The sequence below is a fragment of the Vipera berus genome, assembly GCF_964194415.1.
Source record: "Vipera berus genome assembly, chromosome: 13".
Taxonomy (NCBI): Eukaryota; Metazoa; Chordata; class Lepidosauria; order Squamata; family Viperidae; genus Vipera; species Vipera berus.
Window position 1 is genome coordinate 649,271 of NC_138216.1, and position 16,064 is coordinate 665,334.

General features: G+C 54.4%; 1 protein-coding gene across 1 annotated transcript in view; it reads left to right on the forward strand.

Moving 5' to 3' along the window:
- Nucleotides 1–370: 370 nt before the first annotated feature.
- GRIN2A (glutamate ionotropic receptor NMDA type subunit 2A) overlaps nucleotides 371–16,064 on the forward strand; it is a gene marked incomplete at both ends in the record, with an annotated part of 49,084 nt that continues 33,390 nt past the window's right edge. Inside the window, one exon of the mRNA XM_081338583.1 lies at nucleotides 371–790. Within this exon, the coding sequence (XP_081194709.1) occupies nucleotides 371–790 (420 nt within the window). The remainder of the gene's footprint in view (nucleotides 791–16,064) is intronic.

Consider the following 16,064-nt stretch of genomic DNA (forward strand, 5'->3'; position numbering starts at 1 on the left):
TGGCTGCGGCAGGCAGAGAGGGGCGCCTGGCCCGGCTCAGCGGCTTCTCTTAGATGGGCAGAGGCCCCTCCCCGATCCCCCCAGTCACCGGGTGTCCCTCACCCCACAGCCTGGCAGCTTCTCTTTCCTTGTCTGTACAGGAGGGGTCTTGCAGAGTGGCTCCTCCACAGATGCGACACGACGACGTGGCTCAGGCTGGTGGCTCTGCTCTGAAGCCAGCGGAGAGTTGGGAGGAGGCAGGGGGGCGTTATGCGACACCCCCACCCCTTCGGAGGGCCCGGTGGTCTGGGGTCTGCCTGCCAATGGGTCTGCCGGCCCCTCCAGCTGAGCAGGAGGGCGCCCGGGTTCACTCTGGCCCCCTTTGCAGGGCATGGTGCTGGTCAAGATGGCATGCGTGTGCTGGAATCTGCTGATGCTCCAGGCGTTTTTGGCGGATCTGGCCCTCGTCCACGGGGCAGAGAGAAGCTCCCCGATCCTGAACATCGCGGTCATTTTGGGAAGGATCCCGAGTGTCACAGAAAGGGACGTTCGTGCTCTCAGCAGCCGGGACGTGGCCGGGGGGCTCCCCACTGACATTAACGTGGTGCCCCTCCTGATCAACCAGACCGACCCCAAGAGCATCATCACCCACATCTGCGACTTGATCTCGGGTACCAGGATCCACGGGGTGGTTTTCGGAGACGACACCGGCCAGGAGGCTGTTGCCCAGATTCTGGATTTTATCTCCTCGCAGACTTCTATCCCCATCCTGGGCATCCACGGGGGCTCCTCCATGATCATGGCAGAGAAGGTAGGGGGGAAGAGGGACCGAGGGGCACTGTGGCTCCTCCGCTCTGCGGGTGGCGGGGTGGGGAAGGGGGCTTCCATCCGTTGGCCTACGGTTTCCGGGGGGGGGGGCTACAGTTGTGCCTCCCCTGAAGGAGGTGTTGGCAACCCGTGTCCTGCACCGCCTGAGTGCTGCCTTCCACATCCTTGGCAGAATCGGGGCCTGGCTGGTCCATCTATCTGAAGTGGTCTAGGGTCTCCTGCCTGAGCAGGGGGGGGGGGTTGGACTAGAAGACCTCCAAGGTCCCTTCCAAATCTGTTATTCTGTATTTCTGTACATGCACCTCCCCAGACGGTGCTCCTTAAACTCAGCTCCAGTCTGAGGAGGCCTAGCAGAAGTTTTTCTCTTGGGATCAAGCAAGGGGGGAGGTCTTGGGGAGAAGCAGCTGCTGGCCTGAAGCCCCCAGCCTGGGGAGGACTTGGAGTGGGGGGCAGCCCAGACAGAGAGGCTCTTCCTAGCAGGGGCCTCCCTCTCAGGCTGGCGGTTTCCTCTCCTGCTGAGTGTCAGTAGAATTGGGTTTACCTGCCAGATTAAGGATCCTGGAGTTGCTTGTGGAGTCGGAGGGAGCGGGGAAGGAATCGTCTCTCGCATCCCCCTCATCTCTTAGGCCAGGGACCCTTCTGTGCCTGATGTTCTTGTGCTGCTTCCCAAACGTTGCTGGAGACACTTAGGACGTACCGACGTAGCACGAATCAGCCCTAACGTTATTCCAGCAGGGTCACGGGCCACTTTGTGGGCGCTGCTTGAACCCGTGCCTTGCCGATGCAGGCCGTTGCCTGGCTGTGTTGGCAGCTTCTGGGGCAATGCCCCGTGCAGTGACTTTGGATGGGGCAGAGCAGGTGGCTTGTTGGGACCGATCATAGGATTGGGAGGGGAGGGGTCAGCCGGTCAGAGGCGGTCCTCTTGCAGGCCCATGGAAAAGTTAGCGTCCACCTGGTTGGCTTGCAGGGCTCCAGGCCAAAGGGCTAGGATCTTGAGGGGCCTTTGCTGGGGCTTTCCTGCAGAGGTTTTGTTACCAGGCTAGCAAGAGACAAGGTCAGAGAAGACCCAGGCGATGTGGAGATGGCCGCCAGAGTGGATGCAGGGTGGAGCTTCCATCCCAGAAGCAGATGCCAGTCAGGCTGGTGGCTGGTGGATCAGGATGCTTGTGGAATTGGCAGCGGTGGGTGCAATGACAGTAGGCTGACGCCACCGTCAGCCTCTGGTACGGCTGGGGGTGCCTTGACTTGGTGATGGCCTCTTGCACCCCGTGCTTGAAGACAGCGCTTGAAGGCCAGTGCAGCCGAGGACCTCATTTGTTGGTGGCCCGTTTCCACCAGTGGCCGTTGCCACCTTATGCGGCAGTGAGACGCTCTGGGTAAAGGCAGCCTGTGCAGAGGAGAGCTCCCTTTGCCGGGTCCTCCTCGGAGATGCTAAGCAGGCACTCCTTGGGGTCCCGGCAATAAGATGGCCCCGCTGACCCGTGTGGAGCTGTTTAGGACCAGGGTAAGGCCAGAGGGGGCCTGTTAAGGACCCCCTTCTCTTCTGACTCTTCGGCCCCCCTTCGCCTCTCTCAAGCTCTTCCTCTGTGGGGGAGGCTGCACCACACCTGCTGGCTTGCGGGTCCCAGGGAAGTCTGGAGCTGGTGTCCCTGTTCCGTTTGGTCCGTCCTGGGCTTTCCTTGGGGGTCTGGGGCTCCGGCAGTGGGGACGATCCCTGGGCTGCCCAGCGCCTTTCCCCAGAGCCCTTCACACGTGGTGCTGCCTCTGAATCGTTCTTCACCCACAGGGTGAGGTGACATGGACCGATCATCATCTCCTGCGGCTGGTCTTCCGTTTTGCCACCCCCCGCCGTGGGTGTTTGGAACCACTCAAATGGTACCGCCCCAGACGCTTAATGGATCCCCAAAGGTTCCAGGCGGCGCTGGGGTCCCCACCTGCCTCCCTCACTCACAGCTCGGCCGAGACCCTAGTGGAGGCCTGGGAAAGGACGGCCACTGAGGCCCTTGACCGAGTTGTACCCTTGCGGCCCCTGACCCGGTGCAGATCCCGTCGGGCTCCATGGTTTTCTGCGGAGCTCCGGGAGATGAAGCGTCGGAGACGGGGCCTAGAGAGCGGTTGGAGGTCCACCCGATCTGAACCCGACCGATTGCGACTAAGAGCCTATATTAGGTCTTATCTCGCTGCAATTAGGGAGGCGAGGTCTAACCACTTCGCCACCCTTATTGCGTCCGCAGATAATCGCCCGGCCGCCCTGTTTAGGGTGACTCGCTCCCTCCTAAATCAGGAGGTGAGGGAGGATCCCTTGCAGGGACGTGCCGAGGAGTTTAACCAACATCTGTCGGACAAAATCGCTCGGATTCGGACCGGTTTGGACTCTGACTGGGCAGAGTCTGACGATCAGGACACGGGTGGTCTTGTCGATACCATCTGGGAGGAGTTTGATTCTGTAACTCCGGAGGAAGTGGACAGGATCATGGGGAGGCTGAGCGCCACCACATGTTTACTGGACCCGTGCCCTTCCTGGCTGGTTTATGCAGCCCGGGAGAGGACACGCAGCTGGTTCCAGGCAGTTATATCGGCCTCTTTGAGTGAGGGTATCTTCCCCGCCGTCTTGAAGGAGGCGGTGGTGAGGCCTCTCCTCAAGAAGCCTGTCCTGGACCCGGCTGTATTGAACAACTTTCGTCCTGTCTCCAACCTTCGCTTTCTTGCGAAGGTTGTTGAGAGTGTGGTGGCGCATCAGCTCCCTTTGGTCCTGGATGAAGCGGATTATCTAGACCCGTACCAATCGGGTTTCAGGCCCGGGTACAGCACGGAGACGGCATTGGTCGCGCTGGTGAATGATCTCTGGAGGGCTCGGGACAGGGGGCATTCCTCTGTCCTAGTCCTATTAGACCTCTCGGCGGCTTTCGATACCATCGACCATGGTATCTTGCTGCGGCGTCTCAGGGGATTGGGAGTGGGAGGCACAGTTTTACAGTGGTTCTCCTCCTATCTCTTGGGACGTTCGCAGTCGGTGTTGGCAGGGGGGCAGAGGTCGACCGCGAGGTCTCTCATTTGTGGAGTTCCTCAGGGGTCGGTCCTCTCGCCTCTCCTGTTCAACATCTACATGAAGCCGCTGGGTGAGATCATTCGTGGCTTTGGAGTTGGGTATCATCAGTACGCTGATGATACCCAACTTTTCTTTTCGACCCCAAACCACCCCAGTGATGCCCTCAACGTGATGTCCCGTTGCCTGGAGGCGGTTCGGGTCTGGATGGGGAGGAACAGACTCCAACTCAACCCCGACAAGACTGAGTGGCTTTGCATACCTTCGTCCCGGGTTTATTCGGACATTCCACCTCTAGTTATGGGGGGTGAACTATTACCCCCCGTAGATAGGGCTCGCAACTTGGGGGTCCTCCTAGATTCACGGCTCACTTTGGAAGACCATATAGGAGCCGTGACTAGGGGGGCCTTCGCACAGGTTCGCCTGGTGCGTCAGTTGCGGCCCTATCTTAGCCGGGACGATTTATGCACGGTCACTCATGCGCTCGTGTCCTCTCGTCTGGACTACTGCAACGCTCTCTACATGGGGCTGCCCTTGAGGACTACTCGGAAGCTCCAACTGGTACAGAATGCAGCCGCGAGAGTGGTGTTGGGAGCCTCCCGATACTCCCACGTTACGCCTCTGCTCCGTGAGCTGCATTGGTTGCCAGTTGTCTTCCGGGTGAGATTCAAGGTACTGGTAACGGTATTTAAAGCACTCCATGGCATGGGGCCGGAGTACCTCAGGGAACATCTGCTGCCGGCATCAAGCTCCCTGCGCCCTGTGCGTTCCCACAGAGAGGGCCTCCTCAGGGTGCCACCGATCAGAGAATGCCGATTGGTGGCCCCCAGGGGGAGATCCTTCTCTGTGGGCGCTCCGGAGCTGTGGAATCAGCTACCGGTTGAGCTCCGGATGGCGCCCGATCTTCGCTCCTTTCGTCGCGATCTCAAGACATTTCTGTTTGTACAAGCCGGCCTAGCCTGAGGGGGAGTGTTGGGGTTATTTTATTTTTCGTTTTTTAACTTTTCTGGGGGTTTTTAGTGTTGTATTTATATTGTTTTTAACTAGGGCAATTTGTTTAATCTTATTTTAATGTTTGTATTCGCTATTTTATTCTGCCCTGTGAACCGCCCTGAGTCCTCAGGGAGAAGGGCGGTATATAAATGTTATTAAATTAAATTAAAATTAAAATCTCCATATTTCTTGCTTCAGCCGAGAAGATCTCTTCTTCCTGCCAGATCGATCCTCTCGGCTGAGATCTGCCCGCTGCAGGATTGTGTCCCTTGAAATGCAGCAGGGAGGGGGCATCGCAGGTGGGGACGGGCGAGCCTCCTGCCTCCTCCACTGCACCTCTAGGGCTGCCTCTGCAGGCGGACGGACCGGCGTTTGTCGTGTTGCTGCTGCTGCTGCGTCCCCGAAATCTCGGCTGCTGCCACCCTTCCCGAAGGGCTTGCGAGCCAATCTCGCTTCCACTTATGTAAAGAGTTGAGGATTGGGGGGGGGGCTGCTTGACTCAGAGCCGCTTCTGGCTTTCCAAGAAAAGCTTTCTTTCTTAGTGCCTGGTTCACCACGGCCACCCAGCCTCCCCCTCCCCAAAAGAAAGGCGAGATTAGGAGAAAAAAGCCCCCCCCAGGTTATCTCTCTTCTCTGCCTCCCAGGCTCTGCTCACTACAGAGGCTGCTTCTCTCTCCCTCCCTCTCCCTCCCTCCCTCTCCCTGTGTGTGTGTGTGTGTGTGTGTGTGTGTGTGTGTGTAGAGAGAGAGAGAGATTTGTCTTGAAACAGACCTGGATTCATGGGGCCTGTGTGTGTGCCTGTGTGTCTCTTTTCCCCTGCCAAAATGCTGTGTCAGTGCTGCAAGTATTGCCCCAGTGAGGTTGTGGACAGGGGTTGGCAGCTGGTCGGGCAGGAGGGGGCCCCAGGGGACCCTTCACCTCCTCCTTTCCACAGGGATTGGCAGCTGGACAACATCCAGTGTCCACCTCTGGTTCTGATGCTCGGCCTCCAATGGTTCTCAGCTGGATGCTTTGTTTGCTGGCCCGTGGCAGGGCAAGTGACCGATGGCCCGTCTGTACCGAGGGTCTTCAGCTGAATCTTCTGCTTCTGAGCTGTGGGGTGGGCTGGTGCAGGGGCTTCCCACGCCAACCTGCAGCTTCTCAAGAACAAGCAGGATTAGCTGCTGTAGAGAGACAATCGGCTCTTTCAGATCCCCCAATTCTTCTTGGCTGAAGCTGATCAGAAGTCCATAAAGACGGGCTGAGTTCACCCTCGGCACTATAAGACACCAAGCCACCTTCTCAGTTGTGTGAATGTGGCCACTCGCAGTCTGTTGTAGAAACTGAGTGAACCAAGCTTCGTTTTTTTTAATTTTTAATTTTAATTCCATTTAGTGCTGTTAATTCCGTTCAGTGCTGTGTGCGCAATGTGTGTCCTGGGGGCCTCTCCTGCCTGTCTCCCCCCCCAAGTGGACAGGGCCAAGAGCGTTTGGAGGGAGGCTAAAGGTCAAATGGGTCCCTCACCCATAACCCACCAGCCCACAGGTGTCATGTGACAGCTGCACCTGCGGCCCAGAGACTCACTCAGGCCTAGGGCTCTTCTGGGCCAGCCTTCCCTCCCCAGGACGAGGCGGGTGAGTGTTGGGGTTGGGGTCCCTCCCAAGCCTTTCCCAGCTGCAGACCTGTTCAGATTCCTCTGACCTCCCATTCTGGAGAAATGTCTAGGGCCATGACTCCACCCGAAGCCAGCTCTGCAGCCATCGTTGCTTCAGGAAGCACCCCCAGCTTATTTGTCCCAGCACCCCCACTTCCTTTCATGCTCCTCTTCCTCCTCCCCTTAAGTAAAGGTTCCGAATCGGGGAGACCTATGTGCCCCCCTCATGCGAGTGGCCCTCTTCTGCATCATGTCCCACAGCTCCTTTTGGGCGGCCCACCCGAGGGGACCGCCCCCTGCGGAGGTCTCATCCTTCAGCAGGCCAATAAAAAGGGGGGCCCTGACCGCAGGATTGAGGGTTTGTTGGGCCTCCCCAAACGGAAGCCTGGCGTCTTGTTCAGCTTGGCCACCTGGGGGGCAGAAGGTGCCCGTGGAGCAGGTGAGCGGGTCTCCCCGGGTGCCTTTGGTGCTTGGGGGTCTTTCCCCTCGTAAGGAAAGACCCAGGGCTATCCAGCTCATGGGAATTAACTTGGACGTCTGCCAAAGGTGGATAACCAGCCTCTCTTTTGAGATAGGAAGAGGAGCTTTGTCTTCGGAGCCAATTTGGTTCCTCTCTTTTTGGGAAAATTCGGCTTAATGGAAAGCCCCAGCTGATTGCGGGCTCCCTGGGCGCAACTGAGGCATCTTATTTGTATGGAGTAAACAGGAGGAGGTCCATATTGGTTCTGTCAAACATGTTTTCTTTCTCCGCTTTGTCATCTATTAAGGGTGCCTGAGAACATGCTAGCTTTAACTGGATCTGACAGTTTAATAGTTTTTCTCTTTCCCTTTTTCATTTTGGTGCAATGTGGGGAGCAGAACACTTGACCAAGCGTTTTACACCAGGCGAGGCCTTCATAGTCGTCGTTTTAAGTTGTGGCACAATTCTGTGTCGTAGCCCTTGACTTTGCGGCCAGTTCTCTTGCGTGGGGAACCCCGGGCACCGTTGCGATTTGTGTGGGTGGCAAGGAAATAACTGTAAAGATTGGCACATGACTGTATTTAGACTTGTGCCAACTGGCATGGGAAGTGCCCGCCTGAAGGACTTCGGGGAGGGTTTGGATCAAAGGCTGAACTCGAACGCGCTCAAGCGCAGTTTGATTTGCTTACTTATGGCTTATTCTATAAGCCATCGTTGGCTGGGTCTCTTCGGCAGGCTTACTGAGTAAACGTGGCTCAGGAACCTTAATGACTAAAGGCACAAAGCGCGACGTGTCACAACCGGGCAAGCCACTTGCGGCTTGGACCCAGGGTAAACCTTGGTTGCTGTCCCACGCGGGGAACCGGTACACCGCCCCCTCAACAATGACTCTGACTTGTGTGGGAGAAAATCAGGGGAAATACGGTCTGTTTCTGCATTCAAGGAACAATCGATGGGGTTTGTTGCTCTTTGTCTTCGCATGTTGCGGCCAGGGAGGTGTTGTGATTTCCAAGCTGTACTTTCTGGCTTGCTGGTTGTCTGAATCCAGACAGTCTCACTCAAGCAGCTTATTTGGCTTTTGGACTGAGGCCCTGTGATTGGCAGCCACGATTTAGGACTGAGCGTAGGACGTCAACGAAGCCTTGCTGTGGGTGTGGCCAGCTCCCCAGGCCATCCCAGGCACGAGTCTCCATTTCAGAGCGGGCAGATTTGGGGCATCGTAGGCCAGAGAGGCCAAGGCAGGGTCTCTTAGAGACTGGGGCGCCCCTGGCTTTCTGCCTCTGGCGTAGCGGTCTCGGCACCCTCACCAGAGCCGGGCAGGCTAAAGGAAGGTGGCAGAGCTGATTCTGGGAAGGGAATGGATGAGCTGCTGGGGGAGGAGAAATTGCCATCAGTCCAGGCAGAGTGGAAAGCACCAGAAAGAAACTCAGGACTGCCTGCCTTGCTGGCTGGGGCATTCTGGGAGTTGAAGTCCACCCATCTCAAAGCTGCCAAGGTTGAGAGCAACCATCCTGGGGAGTTTAAGTGTTAGAGGAGGGTTACAAAGCAGATCACCAGCGGTGTGGGATCTGATAAGGAGATACATAGATGGATGGACAGAAAATTGAGTCTCCCCTCCAACCATTCAGTTCCTCCTCCCCCCCCCTCGAGGAGCATTTTCTCGGCAGGGGTTGAAGCCTTGGAAGTGATGGCATCTTCTGAGCAGGGCCTGCTTGGCCAGGGCTGGTCTTCAGGCAAGAGCCTGATGGGCCAAGGAGGGAGCCATGAATGTTTGATGGCGCTAAGTGCTCAGGGTGGAGATTCGCCCTGATGGAATCCGACTCCAGCGGCCCCAGCAGCTTTGCGGAGAGGCTGGGCTGCACATTGCTGGACTCCTGCTAAAACTGCGGATTTCCTTAATGGAGAATACGGGTTCCTCTCTCTCTCTTTCCAAGCAAGAAAGCTAATAGATTTTAGTAAAGATAAATAAATAAAAACACAAGCTGGATTTCCTTTTTTAAAAACCGCTGACATCCAGCCACACAATTTCAGCTTATATAATTGATTGAACATCACCCAAGTGGCCCCTTGCATACTCTCCCCCCCCCCAATTGGTTGCAATCTCTTCCTTGCTGTTCATCACACCCTGGGCTTGCAAGAAAGAACTCAAGGAACCTGGCTTAGAAAACTCAGGCGCTGCTGAGCCAGGTGGCTTCACCCTGCAGCTCAGACCTCCGTTGCTGCAGCCGCAGCAGGGCGGTCAGAGATGGTTTTTTGCTAAGAAAAAAAAAGCCACGGCATCCACCTGGGTTCTCGGCCCTCTAGACGTGGCTTGGAGCGTCTCTTTCACCCTGACCAAGAATCGTTACATCAGCATTTTGACCTTCACATGTTTCCTGGGGTCAAGTCGGGCCCATCCATTTGGGTGGGGGGCAGCCTTCCTCCCCACCTGCGGTTCAGCATCTCCACCCAAGTAAATAGCAAAACATTGGCTGTTTTTGGGATGGCTGTTGGCTACCAGCTGCCAGATGCACCTAACAGCCAAAGTGGTGGATTTCTGCGGCTGATGTGAAAAGGAGCCGTTTGGTAGCTGGAAGGGAAGCCAAGAGGAGATCAAAGTGGCACATTTTAAGAGCTCCGAGGGTTGGCTGATGCTGTTTATTTGAGGAGCGCTTGACAGTCTGTCTGTTTATTTGAAGAAAACACCACACCTTCTAGAGAATTTTTTTTCCTAGGGCAGGATTTGGCAATCTGCTTCCTTTTTTCTCTGCCTACTTCCACACTCGCTGATGCCTTCCGGTGAGGTAAGCCCGAAGAAAGAATCCCACTAGTGTTGATCCAGGGCTTTGTTTCCCACAGTGGCTGACCAGTTGCCCTTGGAGTGAGCGGGAGAGGGAGACCTTCCCCCTTGGCTCGGAGCCAGGATCCCTCCCCTCTGCCCCAGGGGCCGCTCCCCCCCCAGGCAGTGCTGTAGTCCTCCAGTGGCTGCTTCTGCTTTCTTGCAGGCTAGCAAAGCAGCTGCTGTGGATGGGATGCCAGTCAGGGTGGCCAGAGGGATGCAGGATTCACGACGACGTGGTCCTCAGCAGTGCTGAGAGGGGAGGCAGAGTGCCTTACATGCCACCAGGTTGGAGAAGAGGGGGGGATGTGTTTACCCAAAATAGATTTTGAAAACATGACCTAAATCTCCGCCACTCACTGCATCCACCTGCCACGTGCCAGTCAGCCTGGCCTGGGCGATGGGGGCCAAAATGCTTTGGGGCCTGAACCCCGCGAGGGTCGGGCCTGCCACCCTCACCTGCACCTTTATCCGCCAGGCCTGTTCCGATAAGGTGGTCGTAAGCTGTGCTGGGGAGACCCGGCTTGGAAGTGGTGGGGCGTATCCAATTTACTAATAAAGAGACAGATATATACAGATAGTTAGCAGGCGTTTTTGGCAGATGGCAAGGAGGCTGGCATTGTAGTGCCCAAAGAGAGCTGATATTACCAGCGTAATGTAAAAACGAGGCAGCCAGAACTGGGGCTGACTGTTCTGAGAGGGAAGAGGGGGCAGGAGGGCATCCCCATCTCACCCTATGCTGGGGGTCTCTAGCAGACCTTGGCTCTAGGTAGAACTCAGCAAGGCAAGGAGAGAGATAATTTTGTGCTACTGAGTTCCTGGGACAATCCTGTAGCCACCTTGGTTTTTTTTGGCTAATTTTATGCCCATCCCAGATGAGATTTCCTTCTTCTTATCTTTGTGGGAAGCAGTTTAAGAACTTCCAGTAAGCGTCCACCCAGGCCAGCTGACACTCGCTTGCGTTAGAGAGAAGCAGTTTCCTTTCAGGGTCCAGAGTTGCCCAAAGCAATTTACCATTCAAGAAAAATAAAAATGTCTCTGCTATGAAACAAAATTAAATGGAACCCATCTAATAAATCAGAGCAAGGAAAATCAAGTGAAAGGCTTGATAACCAACAAAAGGCTTGATAGCCAACAAAAGGACAACAGCCGACACAGCCAAGTGAGCTTGATAATGTCTTATATGACACGTGGGTTCTAGATGAAAGATAAATTGTGCCTTGATTTGTGGCCTGGAGGACAGTCAGTAAGAAAGAAAAGAGCGCACTCTGGGGAGAAAATTAGTGGTAGGACCATCGTGGTTCAAGAGTTGATGGGCTGTAAAGCAGACTGGCCAACATCCAGAGCTTTGTCCTGGTCCTTCAGGATTGACCGTCTGAGCAGCCCCATCCTTGGCCGCCCAGTTGAAGACCGATGACAAGAGAAATGATAAAGGGAATCAGGGTTGGGCAGGGACTGGTGACCGGGATTGGCCACTGTGGGTTGATTGATGGAACTTGGAGAGAAACGAGAAGCTTGTCCTGAATGATTGTAGAGGTTCCATTCCTGCTCAAGTCTCTTAATTAAAACAGCCCCAGACCCTTCCCTCCCCTGCCCCCATTTAGCTGCAAGAAAACATTCTTATACGCAATTAGGTTTTGATTAAAGGCAAATGGTGCCCAGGGATGGAGAAGCTACAAATGCGGTTGAGAGCTCCAAGCTGCCGTTGATGCAGAGGGACATTTTAGGTCAAGGTGGTTTAATTAAGAAGTACCGAGATCTCGATGTTGGGGCTGGAGATTGGCGAGTGATAGAAAATCTCCCAAGTGATGGGTTCTGGTTAGGCACTGAGCAGTTCAGGATGTGTCCTTGAGCCTCCCTTCCATGTTCTTGTGGATCTTTTTCCTTTCTTGCCACGCTTCCTTGTCTTCTGAGCAGCCAAGGCCACTCCAGGCACTTTATAGCCTGTCTTTGTAGAAAGTGCTTTGTTGTGTAACCCTTGATTAAAGTATGATATTCCCTCCGCTGAAGTTACAGGGAGGTTGCTAAGAAGCAGTTCTCTACCATCTAAGGGAACGTTGCTTGGCTTGATGGCTCTGTGTCCTCTTAGCCTTGCTAGAAAGGGCCAGATTGCTTCGATGGCTTTAAATAGGGGCTCAGATGTATCCGCAGAAGAGTTGATGGTCATAAAGAGCGTCTACCTCAAAAGACAGGATAGGTTTGCTGGCTTTCATGTTGAGTTGAGGAGGTTATGATTTGGAGACCAAACTTGATGGACAGTTGGGAAGTGCCGTTTCCTTCTAACCAGGACCTATATCGTTCCTCAGTCCTGATGTGTCTTGGCCAAAAGGTTACATCCCTGTGGAATGTAAGTCTCCTTGTCTGGAAGCCACCCTTGAATGGAGCTGCAGATCTTCTGTATTGCTTCCTCTTGGACCTGAACCAGCCAAAGACGTCTCTCTATCCTGGCGCTTCCGTGCAGCACAAATATCATCTCCAGCTTCCTCGTTTCCATGTGGCCTTTGTGACATAAAATGTTCCCTGCTTTTTATGTCCCTAGAACATTTGTTCCCGTTGGTCTTCCAAAGTACTTTGCTTGTGAAGGCATGTTGGCTTCCTCTGTGGCAATAAGGTTGTTTTGGATGAAGCAGAAAGCTTGGCTGTTCAGGATGAGGACAGTCTTTGGCCATGTGTTGGGCTTCTGAGAACACCTCCTGTATCTCCGACTTCCTTTTATTTTTTCAAGGTTTGTTCCAGGAGTGAGCAAATGGCACCTGAGGACATTGCTTTTGGGGTGCCTGAACTTTGAAGAGTGGGCTTGGGTAAGACCCACAAATTGAATTCAGAAGGATCTGCAGCTTCCAAGGAATGGCCCCCGGTAGACTCAGATACCTTCCTGCTTGGAGCATCAGGGAACACAAATCCTCCTCCTTGCTCTCTCACTGGTGACCCAAAGATTTGAGAATCCTCAATTTACAATGTTCAGAATGGCTCTTTTTAATTAATGGGAGGTTGGAACATCTGCATCTTTAAGGCCAGGGTTTTTTTTTTTAAAAAGAGTTCAGATGTTCAAGACCTGGAGAGAGCCTCGCTCACATTCCCCAGGAGCGGCTCAGGATGAGCGAAGGCTCCATCTGCGGAGGTGGGACCTTCAGGCAGGGTCGCTGGCAAATCTTCAAGCCTGACCCAATAATTCACTCCAGACGGCCCCCCAAAAAACCAACTCTTGGTGAGCCAGCAGATACCCTATTTGTACAATACCTACAAATGGCTGAATGTCGCCAGCTGAAGCGCCAACCATTCCTGAAGAACAGTGCCCAGCGAAGCGTGTTCAGATCGTCCCATCCGGGCACAGCCTGGCCCTGAAGGACTGTAGGACGGAGCGTCTTGTCCAGACAGGGATGCAGCTGGGAAGTAAACCAAGGCGACAGAAGACATCCTTGGTACCCGATGCCATCTGGGCTTCCCTTAACATGCCAAGTGCAGGAGAACCCAAAGTCGCACCTTTGGCAGCCTGATGGGAAGAGGATCCCATCTGGCTTGTGTTTTTGGGATTGAGCCATGGCTCCTTTGCCCTTCTCCAGCCCCAGATGGCCTCTGAGCATCTGTTCAGACCGCCCTGCCTTTCGGGGGTGGACCCTCGGCTGGCCCTCGGATCTGTTCAGCCTGGCTTTTGTTCACCGTAGCACAAATGTTGCCTCTTCTGCCTGGAGAGACAAAATTGCAGCCTAGGCCACCAAGGGCCATTTCTGCTTGGGGTTACGTCCCTTTTGGGGGCAGCACCTTCTTTGAGGACAGTCTCTGAATATGAAGAAAACAAGATCCACATTTTCCTGATCTGAATGGTGGAAGCACAGGTTTCAGTCACATTTCCTCCCACGGTTTCCGCGTGGGAGAAGGAGGATGGCTCGGAAGAGGCCGAGTGAAGACTTCCCTAAGAAGGAACTGAAGGTTTGGGCTCTGCCTCTCAGGGCCTCTACTCTCCCCGCAGTTCTGGTCTTTCTTCCTGCCAGTCATAGGAGCAGCTGTCAGATTTGTTCCTAAATGTCATGACTCTGAGGGGGGCATCTCATCCAAGAAGCCGAACGGGAAGTTTCCACTTTGGAGGTCCTTCCCTGCTGCGCTGCCCTGTCCTTGGGCAAGCTGCTGCCTTGGCTGCCTGCTGTCCGGGCATCCGAGAGTGGATGGTTGGTGGGCCTGGGTCTTTGGGCCAGACAGACCCCGCACCAATGCACAAGAGGACTGTAGGTGTGCCGCAATTCATTTCAGGGCTGGAGAAATGATCCTTTGTTCATCCGGGGAATGTTGTGGAGAATAACATTTTCCTCCGTAGTTGATATCCAAAGCTTCGCATCTTCCATCAGAAACAAAATCAAAGGGATTCTGTCGGTGGTGTCTGCCCATAGAGCAGGGGTTGGGGGGAGCTTGAGTTGCCCCATTCCTGAGCTCTCCGTGCAGCCCCAGAGACTTGATCTGAAGCTCATGGAAGCCACAGCTGAGAACTGCAAAAAGTCTGTAGAGCTGTCTCCTTGTGTGGAAAAGATGGTGGGTGGTCCACTGAGATGCTTTTTTACAGTTCACTGTTTGGGGAGTGATTCTCGGAGGCGAGGCTGGTTTGGAGCAGGTCCCAGCAATCTTCTGGGGATCACTTATGGGCGAGAGCAATGGCTCTTCACGCATCCCGTGTCCCTGGGAGGACGGTTTGGCTGAAAGAAGGTGACGCATGTCCTTGGAACTGGCCAAGAAAAGATCCTTTGAGTCTGCGTGTTTTAAGGTGGATCCTGGAAGAATCAGACGGGGAACCTTCGCTCCGTCTGGGGGTGTAACGCAGGCCAAGAAGACGGGCCTCCAGCTGCCATGCACAGGGTGATGAACAGAGCCCTTCCTGAGGCAGCCTCTAATTCTGGGGTGGGGGACCCCCCCAGATGAGATTTGGCGTCTTTCATGGGGAGCTTTGCACGTTGGCAGAGGGCAGCTTTTGACGTAATCTCAGATAATATCGGGCCCTTTTTTGTCTGTCTGTCTAATTGACAGCTAATTGTCAAGCAGCCGTGTATTTTGAGGAAGAAAAAACAATCGTAGTTAATCACAGCTTATTCCTGTTAATGAATCAGAGTCTCTAGGCTGTTTTCAGATACAAGGCCTGTAATTTACCAGTTAAGAGATTAATTTCCTGAGGTGTGCGTATGATTGTCGTCTTCCCTCCCACCCCTCCATTTTCTAGAAGCAGTTAATGCATTAGAATTCTAGGATATTAAACTGGCTGTATTGAAATGTAAAGGAATCCAAGGAAGGGTCTGATAACGTCTTTCTGAAACCCTCAGATGCCTCACGGGGCGCTTCAGCTCTCCTCCTGGTTATTAATAGCAGCTGCAGTGGTTGATCTACCTGCCCACTGCAAAGTTTGGCTCTGCTCAGTGTCCCGGGAAGATAGTCTCTTACCCAGGAACAGCTTTTTGCCCTCCAGATGTGATGAATTTCAACTTCTATCATCCTCAGCCAATATGGCCTTTGGACCGGGAACTCTGAAGCACCTGGGGGACCTGGATCAGACGAAGCAACTCGAGGGGGGCTTCAGATACACTTGGGTGATTCTGTGCTGGCCTGTGTTGGAGCTCCTCTGCTTGTGGGCAAGATGGCCGCCTTCTCTCCCCTGGGGGGACCGTGTCTCTGCCCTCCCAGGCTGCTCTTGACAAGCAGCCCCTCTCATGATCTTGCTGGGAGGGTCAAGACGACAGCAGCTTCCTAGGATCACCAGTCTCTAAAGGGACGGTGCTCAAGATGCCAACCTGCAGTACCCCCCCGAGGGCTCCCTTGTGAAGGACCAGCATCCATTCCAAAATGAGAAGGCTTTAAAATGGGGCTGCTGCGTAAAGGGGTTGGCACTTGAATGGGTCAGAGCCGTGTCTTATTCAATGCTCGGGAGGTCTTCCCCTGCTTGGGGAGAGATTGCCTGTGAACTGAGAGGTCCCCATACCAACCAGATCCATACACCTGCTCCCCAGGTGCATCGGGCAGGAGTTTCCATTGTGGGCTTGGGGAGACAGGGCTGCATTGGCCAGCATCCCTTCCGGGAGTCTAGTAGCCCCCTTCCTGCCTGGTATCTGTGAGCCAGTCCCTCCCCAGAATCCGTCCGAGGCCCCTTCTCTTGGCCAAGCAGCCCTGAAATGGGATTGACCAGTCTGAGCCTGCCCCGAGACCCTCAAGGCCGCCTTCCCCCTCTCCTTGCACAGCCTCTTTGCTCTCCTGAGGTTGCAGGCTTTTTGTGGTTGAAGAAGAATGGCAGAGCGTCTCTTCTTCAGGCATTTTGCTTTGTATCCTTTGAGCT